The 10,184-nt window shown below is 36.2% G+C and overlaps 1 protein-coding gene across 1 annotated transcript; it reads right to left on the minus strand.

Annotated features, from left to right (window-relative positions):
- Positions 1 to 3,046: 3,046 nt before the first annotated feature.
- Positions 3,047 to 4,063, minus strand: LOC111901977 (uncharacterized). Its single transcript, XM_023897848.1, has one exon. It carries the CDS (start codon positions 4,061 to 4,063, stop codon positions 3,047 to 3,049), a length of 1,017 nt encoding a protein of 338 aa, XP_023753616.1.
- Between the last annotated feature and the right edge of the window lie 6,121 nt (positions 4,064 to 10,184).

The following is a 10,184-nucleotide window of genomic DNA, read 5'->3' on the forward strand; positions in this document are numbered from 1 at the left end:
TATTCCCTACATCGAACCGAAGTCCGAAGCTGACATCGGACCGAAGTCCGAAGCTAACTGGGACCTTATTCCCTACATCGAACCGAAGTCCGAAGCTGACATCGGACCGAAGTCCGAAGCTAACTGGGACCTTGTCCCCTACATCGAACCGAAGTCCGAAGCTAACTGGGACCTTGTCCCCTACATCGAACCGAAGTCCGAAGCTGACATCGGACCGGAGCCCGAAGCTGACTGATCATAGCATAACATATCACTAACATGAACACACATAATCCTGTCTGAGCCACGAAGGCATCAAACATGCTAACTACTGCACCGGATAAAATCCGGACACTACTGCTAGCTAAACGGGCCGGCATTGTGGCCTTAGACCCGTTCCTACTGAAAGGAAACTCACCTCGTGAACTGGCTGCTGAGTGAATAGCTCTGAGGGCTAACTGCTGCTGCTCCGGTATCTCCCCGGCTACAAGTCCATAAACACACTGAATCAAATACTAAACACTGCATTGGGTAAAATGACTCTTTTACCCTTGGTCAAAGTCAACCCTCGGACCAAGTCAACTCTCGGACAAAGTCAACCCACAGTTGACCTGACTCGCCGAGTTGGGCCGCCAACTCGCCGAGTCCCTGCTCTCACTCCTCGATCCTACTCGCTGCTACTCGTCGAGTATGGCATCGACTCGACGAGTACTCATTCGATCCAAAAACTCAGACAATCTTCATCCGACTCGCCGAGTCATATGAACAACTCGACGAGTTGTTCTTGAGTTTAAGAAGATTGCCTTGGACTCGCCGAGTTGTATGAACAACTCGCCGAGTCCCTCCATCGCTGAGTCTACCCTCGAACTCACTGAGTCCACTCCACAACTCACTGGGCCCACTCGACATCGCTCAAAAGGAAGAAATCGGGGACTCGCGACTCGACTCGCCGAGTCGTTCTTCCGACTCGCCGAGTCGCCGCCATGCAACTATGCTACACTCGATTCTGCTCGAATCCAATACATACAAATGATAGATCTGAGTCCAATAAGCTGATTTACCACGTAAAGTTTCCAACTTTACGTGTACAAACACATGAACAAGGGAATAAAGGCTAGAAAGGCACTTAAAAGGGTAGATCTAGGGTTAATATGCAGAATAACTCCGTAAAGGCAATAGATCTGGGCTCTACAACTCCTAGATGAACAGATCTAAGGTTATCTCGGCATAAGAGAGCTTCCATATCAATATAAGGCTTTAAGAAGGCATTAATAAGATCCAGAAAAGGGTTTAAGTCATAAAGGAGAAGGAAACTGAAGAATACCTCAAAGATCTCTTGCTTCCTCTTGAATTTCTGCTCTACAATCCTCTTCCTTGCTCCTTTCTTCTTCTCCTTCTTCAAGCCTTCACAATAGCACACCAAAATCACTTAGAACCACACAAGAACGAATTAGGGTTTTCTCACAGCTTTAGAGGGTGAAGGAGGCGATATTGGGGGCTAAATGGTGGCTTAAATAGTGGGCAACCCGGGGATTTAGGGTTTCTCCCAGACGGACAGACTCGCCGAGTCCAGAATATGGACTCGCCGAGTCGCCAGCTCACACGTGCTCGAAATCCCGTCCCTACTCGGCGAGTCAGGCTATGAACTCGCCGAGTCCCTTTACAAAATTCAAAATAAATACCAAGGAATCATCATACCGGGAACGGGTCGTTACATATATAAAGTTCATAAGTAAAAATATATTACCTTTTAACGGGAATAATCTAAATGAAAGTTGTAGTAGACTTAAATATGAACGTGTTGATATAAAGATCGTTAAAAACTGAGATCACATGAAGAAGTTACGACATTCTGAACACAACAAACACGAACGCATGAATATAAAGATCATTAAAATCCGAGATCGTATGAAGAAGTTATGACGTTCAGAACACAAGACTTAAACGAAATGCAAGACTTAAGCAAAAAACCAGTTGAGGACGTGGTGACCATAAGCATCAACAACACTGAACACCTCATTAATGATTGTCTCATATAGGATGACATGGGAAAAACCTAAATAAACTAGTCATTAGTACTGAATGTGTACAAAAACAACAAAGACTTATTTTGCAACAAAAATATATTAAGGACTAAATGTGCAAAAAGAAATATTAAGGACTAAATGTAGACAAAATGAAAAATATATTACCCTATTAAGTAATTTTTTCCGGTTACCTGAAACAGTCGATCATCAGAACCAAATGTATACAATTAAACAAATTGAAGAGACAAATATAAACGAAAAAATTTAATGACCATATATATATATATATAACGAAAAATCTACTCTAATAAATTAATGTTTTTTGTCACATGTCACACTCTCATTCAATTTGTTAAATGTTATTTTGTGGTTATTTTGAATTAATTTTTTTTTCCACATGTCATTTGATGAGTTTTTTTTTGTTTTAATAAATTTTACATAATACTTTAATGTAATAATTACAATAAATATAATAATAAATGAATATTAGTTTCATTAATGGGCTTATCTTTTTATTTTAAAATTCATAAATTAAAGTTCGTTAGTTTATTTTGTTTATTTATTCAAATTTAAAAGAAAAATCAATTTTAATAATTTATTATTTTTTTTTATCTTTTTATAAATTCAAAATTTATAAATGTTTATACTTTTATATTTAATTTTTTACTTAATTTACTAATATATGGATCTTACAGATATATTATCATTTATAATTCTATTATTTTAACGTGTTTCCCAGCTTGTTCAAATGTTACAATTTCCATAACATAATAATTCTAGAACTTTGCACATAAGACTTTCCGGAGTTTCCTTTCCGAAAATAGTTTAAACACAAGTACAATATTCCAAGCACAACTTACAAACACTACATCAAATATAAGAAGTACAAGTGCACAATAATATATGCAAAAGGTAATCTAATGAGAGAAAATCTGAATGAGATATGAGTTGCTAGCCTGGACTTTTACATCATGACCTTAATAGCTACTTGCCACCGATGTACAACAATATATGCAAAATGTACTACAAAATAAAGCCTTTCAAACCTGTTGTTGTAGTTGAGGTCTTCCAAGCTGGATTTCCTCGCCGCCGACGGTGGGATTCACCACCGTCTCCCCCATGTGACCTCCTAAAACCGTCGACAAACTAAGCTTATCAATCACTTCCCGATGATGCGATTTGCAGACCAGATAAAGCACCGTTTGGGTCACGATGAAGAGCAAGAACAACATCAAAAGCAAAAGCCCACATAATATTCCGATCATCACCCTCCAAACCATCGCTAATTCGAAAACACCTCGACCATATTCCACGAACAACTCATACACAACTAATAATCCCACCAAAAATGCGTACAAAACGAATGCAATTCCCATTCCCACTTTCTTCTTCCCATTCGCGAGTTGCTTACCTTTCTTCATGGCTTTAAATCCTTGAGTGTTTTCAAGAACAGTAATGACGCTAGCCAGTTGACAAACAACGCTCAGGTATAAGAAAACAATAATGTATACGATGAGGAAGATAAGCAAAAGAATTAAACTCAATGTTGATTTGTTGCGCAAGAAAGATCTGAAGATCGCTATAACCACCGACCCGATTACGTCGTAGATGAAGAGCGCAATGTATATGAATACGAAAGTGACTAAGAGTCGTTTCCAGACCTTCTGAACGACTTTCATGGCATTTCGGAAAAGAGTTTCTCGGTCGGTGTAGATGGAGGCGATGGTGAAGACGACGGCGGCGGTGGAGAGGAGGGAGAAGACAGTGAGGAGGATGATGAAGGCGATTTTGAATAGCAAGTAGTAGAGCCAATCCATGGCGCTTGTTCGGTTTCCATCGTAGTCATTAGGTTCAAATTGCAGGAAAGAATTGGTCTCGATATTCAAGAATACATGGTGGGAGATTTCCATCTCAGCTAAAAACACGATTGTGAGAGGTAGGATTAAGGTGAGAGTGATTTGTGCGAAGATTTTCTTCCATGAGAAGATGGTTTTGAATGATTGTTTGAAGATTCCGAAGAAGCCAACGGATTTCATATCTTCTTCGCTTCGATCCATGGTGGTTTGTGTGGGATTTTTGCAGGTGAAGTGGTGTGTAGGTAGGTGTATGAATGGATAGAATCGCTTACCCTTTATATCTAACTCACCAATTTATTTAGTGGGATCCATTCTTCAACTTCTTGTTGATATATAACTCACCAATTTAATGATATAATACTGGCAACTTTCATCACCAAGTTGCAACTTGTGGGGTGTTCGATAACTGAAGGCAGTATAGCAACAGATATGTGGCTATTAAAGACTCCATTAAACTCGGGGTCGGATCTAATCAAGTGAATGGATACTATAATGGATCAAAAAGCTTGCATGCATGAAGCAATAATAATGATTTTTCTTTGGGTGATGTAGAGCTAACGAAATCATAAGTTCACTTGATTCGAAAAATATTGTTCAAACTAATGAACTTTGTTTGTCGATTTTACACATCAATTGGATTAAATCAATGGACTATTATTGCAAAAATTGGATTCTACAAGGTCACCTTAGAACAACCATAATCGTGATTTATTGGTTAACTTACGAAAGGTATTATCTATTATGTACCACTTATTCAACCCAACTTTATTAAATGTTGATTTTTTCAATCCTTGTACCTTGTATCTTACAATTGGACTTATTTGTTTTGACTAGACAATAAAAACCAACAAAAATAGTTTTTATCCAGAATCCCAAGAGAAGTTAATCCTGATAATCACAAACAGTAGACAACAAACAACCTCGAGCTTAGTCATTGTCGAAACTTGAACCAGAGATCATTTGTTTATCCCCCAAAGTTCAAAAGTATTATCCATAACCAACTAACCAAGAGGTAACAAAAATTAATTTGGTTGGCTGGTTTGATAGTGTAGCCTTATTTTTAAGTTTTTTTTTTAATTGGATTTCAAAAAGACAATTAAACTTAGGGTTAAATGCAAAAATTAGTAGTGCATATTTCTAGAATTTTACTAAATTGTTTCATTTTCAATTGTTATTATTACCGTGTTGTTTTTCGAATACATTTTCAGTAGAATAACATATCATAATGGGTAAACTACTACCTTATCGGTCATCTCATTGTTAGAATGAGTATGCATTTCGAAGTACAATATTGTAATAAAAATTTCTTAAAATCTAATGGTGTTTGCTAAGGTCTAAACCGAGGAATTAAGTTTCCATGGATTGTGCGATTTTTGTTGGATACTCATGATGGGCTGGGTATATTGAATGAATAAAGAGGTGTAGAAAAAGCCGGTTTTAAACCGGTTCAAGTTAGAAAAATAATTTATGCAATAACAAATACAATATATACTTTTTTTTAGAAAAAATAACACATATAGCTATTTTCTTATTTTTTTTTACAAATTTTAGCCAAAAAAAAAAATCTTAAATCAACAATCATATATTTCGTTGGGAATCCTGCAAAACATTTATGCATACTGTGAAATGGGTCATTATTACATAGTTGTTGGTATTTTGTGATGTCCTTAAACATTTCGCAGGTTACCTTGTGAAATGGGTCTATGAACAATACGAAATGGGCCGGAATAGGCTGGACATACTCCCCCATAGTTAAATCTTTATTTATTTATTTATTTATTTTTTTTTTCAGATTTTCATTTCAAACCTCTAGAAAAATATGAAGTTTAATAAGCATTAATTAATTTAAAAATGAGTTTTTAATAACTTGATTAAAGACTTTTGGATAAGTTATTCTTTATTATATATAAAAACATAATTTGCAAATATATATATATATATATATATATATATATATATATATATATATATATATATATATATATATATATATATATATATATATATATATATATAGTTTATCAATTTATTGCATTGTAAAGGTAAAGTAATCAAACAATTTTCTGAAATTATATTTCACATTAAATTTTTTTTGAACCAGCAAATAGATAAACATATAAAAAAGAGCCCCAACAAGCTGCTAAGGAAAAATACATCAAAGAAGGAAGGCAAAAAAGCAAAAGAAATAAAAAGAATGATTACAACCCAATAAAATATAATTTGTTTTAAATAAGCGATGCTAACCCCCCGCTCTCCCTTAATTTTTCTTTAATTCAACGATTAAATATCCTTTAAGTTAATTAACTTTAGACAAAATTACATAAATGGTCTTTGTAGTTTACAAAAAATCACAACTTCAATCCATATTTTTTTTCTTTTTGAAAAATATAATACTTGTGGTTTCTAAAAGAAAAAAAACAACCCTGCCACTACCTTATTCCCTTCATATTCATCCCTTATACTCTTCTCTCTGTCATGCTCTTCCCAGTCCAACTCCACAAATGAAATTGACTCCACCATTCATCATTCTCACACCAAATATAACATGGGTGTTTATTCAATCCATATCCATCGTTTCCACAACAACACCTATGCATATATAGGTTGGAGTTGCAAAAATCACCACCCACTAACTCCCCTCAAGCACAATTTGAGTGTTTCAAAAGTTGTCCGTTATCGTTGGGTCTCTTCAGTAGATTAAAATTATGATGAGGCAAATGATGCTACATAGTTAAAGATATTAGCCAAATAAAAACTGAAAACCATAAGTACAAAGCTTAGTGAGTACCCCCAAAATACACATACCATCCAAAAATACAATCAAGCATATCTGGGTGCTTACAATCCCCTTCGGTCTATTTTAACCGGATACAATCAAGCATATATGGGTGCTTGCAATCCCCTTCGGTTTATTTCAACCGGATCGGGTCTATTTCACCCCTACCACTACCACTACCACTACCACTACCACATAATATCATAACAAAAGAATCACAAAGTCATCAAGCAAATACAAGCATAACTGACAGTTTTCACGAAGACAATCATCATAATACAACATAAACTAGTGCTCCGACATTGGTGCCTTCGACCCACGGATATAGTGAAGGAAACTCACCTCAGAGTTAAGGTATAAAATCACACTTGATCTGTTTACTCGCAAAGTCCTCTCACACTAAATCACAAGTAAAATAAATCCTAATTAGAAATTAGGTCAATAGCCCACCACGAGGGTCCAAACCTTAAATCCTATCTTTAAGGGAAAAGCCACTTAATCCTTGCCTTATTAGGCCTAACCCACCAAGGCCCACACACAACTAGTTCCAAGGCCCAAAAGATATGTCATGCCAAAAATGGGTCCAAGTCTGAATAGCCCATCATAGAAAAAATCACGGCCCAATAAGTGACCAAAGTCTCTTATTCCCAAAATAGCCCGAAATAAGCCAAAGTCTTCCCTCTGGTGAATAAGCTCAGTGTACCCTCGGAGTACGCCTGACGTACTTAAAACCCTCGCAACATCGAGACCTTCGGCATATACGCGCAACGTACATATGTGTACGATCATCATACTCCAAGTACGCCAAGCGTACTCCATGAATGTCTTAGTACACCCAATGCGCTCCAATATGCCTAGTGTAGTGATCCTGATTATGATGACATATATGGAATTGAAAAGATCTAGTGAATCATATAAGCATCAAGAACACAAGGAGTAAATAATCACGTTTAAGATCCATTAAAATAGTAAGAGTAAAAGTGGGTTTTGTTCTTTCTCTCACTAAACTAACACTCACAAATGGTTCTAACAAGTTCTTACATAACATGGGAGCCACTCATTTCCTATTTATAGGAAAGGCTAAACCCATTACATATACAAAAGGGTAAGTCACATTCAATGAGAACTTTGCACCCTAACATTCTCCCTTTTAAAGTTAAAATTGGACGTTCCGACTTCAATTTCCAAACAAGATTGCAGGATCAAGACCAACTTCCCCTTAAAGTAACACCGATCTTCAAATCTGCAAATAAATACTCGAGAAGCTTCGAATACCCATATCTACATCCCCCCTCCTTTTTATAATCAACAAGTGATTATAAAAAGCACAAAGGACAAGAAGCGCTCGAGGAATAAACCTAACGAATCTCCCTCTCGATGTGTACCAAATATGCAACCGCGAAAAACTTGCACGAAAAACAATCACGAAAAGTCACGAAAATTTTCTAAATTTTGTGAATTTTTTGGACTTTAAGGTGAAAGTTTCAAGATTTTCAAATACTGGGAATAAAGTGTCAACTTTACAAATTCTACAGGGACCCGTTACGCCAAAACAACTTTCAATTGCGAAACTTTACCTTAATTATGAAACTGGGCATAAAGTGTCAATTCACAAAAGCTTCAGGGACTAAACTTGAAAAATCCCTTATGTCACAGAAAATTACCCATGTCGAAATTAGGTAATTTCTGCCAATTTGTTGAAACTCAGGTATGTGAAACAAAAATTTTGCATTCTTCACAAAATTCATCCCATTTCGAAACTGGGTAGAAATTGTCCATTTGTTGAAAGTTGAGGGATGTGAAATGAAACGTTTTGTTTCTTCTCCACTTCGTTACCCGGATAATGAATGGTGAGTGTTGACCATAACGAAGTCAAAATTGATCTCCCATAGTGAACATTCAAATCATGACGGTTTGATGCAAACTATCCTAACACAATCACAGCGAAGTCCAAAATGCATCGTGACCAATAGCGAAGGCACCAAGCTTATTTATCCATAGCGAAGACCTTCAATCTCATAGCGAAGGTAATTTTTTCATTCGACATCCACACCCATTAACCAATGTGAATCCTTGTTCGACATCCAAGCAATCAAACCCAAATCGAAACCTTCTCATACGTCAAACTCACAATCTCCAAATCGAAATTGCCAATCCACAAGTCGAATGATTTCTAGGCATACATCGAACTTCAAACATACATATCGAACAGTTCTTTTGACCTCCAATACCCAAAATAAAATCTTCCATAGTTGCGAAACACTTGATTGACCTCATGTCGAGATATCCTTTACCATTCCAAAATATTTGACCACTTAATATCGATTTACCCATAGCGAAGGTATCTTTGATCTCTAAACCAAATCACCATGTTTCTCACATCAAAATAGCCTGCACACATCGAAACCAATCCAACCCAAATTCGATTCCAAAGCTTTCGATGTGACCGATCCCAAGAAACCAGTTCGTCCCCAATATTCAATCAGTCAAAATTCCATTCGACTATTAACCTCAAATTGAGTTCGACTAGTACTTGAAAACAATCATTGTCGAAGTCGAAATTAGGATGTGTTACTTTTTCTTTCAACCGTCGAAACACCTATCTAACATCAAAAATTGATTCCAAGACGTTCAACAGTCAAATTCAATTTCCAAATCAAATTCGATTCCCAAATCAGTTTCTTGAATCGAATAAAAAAAGCAACAACAATCGAAATGGTGTTCGACTCTAATCCAAGTATGTCTCCAATCAAAATCGAATGAACATCGATGCCAATTCAAACACATTTGACTATCAAGCCTAACCTATTTCAAAATCTACTTCAAAACTATCGACAAAAGATGAAATTGATCCCAGTACATGTTGAGATGGCAAAAAAACCCGTACCCGATGGGTACCCGAAACCCTAACCCGAGTTGACCGGGGATGGGAAGGGGATGGGTATTACCTGAATATAAAAAGCGGGGATGGGGATGAGGATGGTTCTACCTGTCGGGTACCCATACCCGTACCCCAAACCGGCCTCGATGGGTACCCGCCCAAAGAGGCGGCGAAAAATAGTTTCTCATTCGGCAATAAGTTCTATACGGAAACATGTTAGATTTCAAGTAACACAAAACATATGCATATTGTTATCGATCGGTTTTACGGCAACAAATAAATGTAACCCTCGTAATACAAAAGAAAATAAATATTTTGGTGTGTAGTGTACGTTTATAGTCCTTCATTTTAGAAATCAGGACACATCCATACGAAGTGAATTGCTTATACCTTTATTGGTATTGATAAAGTTAATAAAAGGGAGAATCAAAGTTGATCTTAACAACACGGTTTGCTTGATACAGATAAGTCTAAACGGATATATCCTATTATCCACTTTACTATCTAAAGTTTTAAACCGAAAAATAATAAAATTAATACAACCATATTTCATGTAACATGAATAACAAATGGAATACTAATTTTCTATTAGTCATAAATCATACATAGATATTTTGTTTAATATTAAACAAAGTATTTGATTTTATAACTGACTGGTCAATTTC

Source organism: Lactuca sativa, chromosome 6 (genome assembly GCF_002870075.4).
Source record: "Lactuca sativa cultivar Salinas chromosome 6, Lsat_Salinas_v11, whole genome shotgun sequence".
Lineage (NCBI taxonomy): Eukaryota > Viridiplantae > Streptophyta > Magnoliopsida > Asterales > Asteraceae > Lactuca > Lactuca sativa.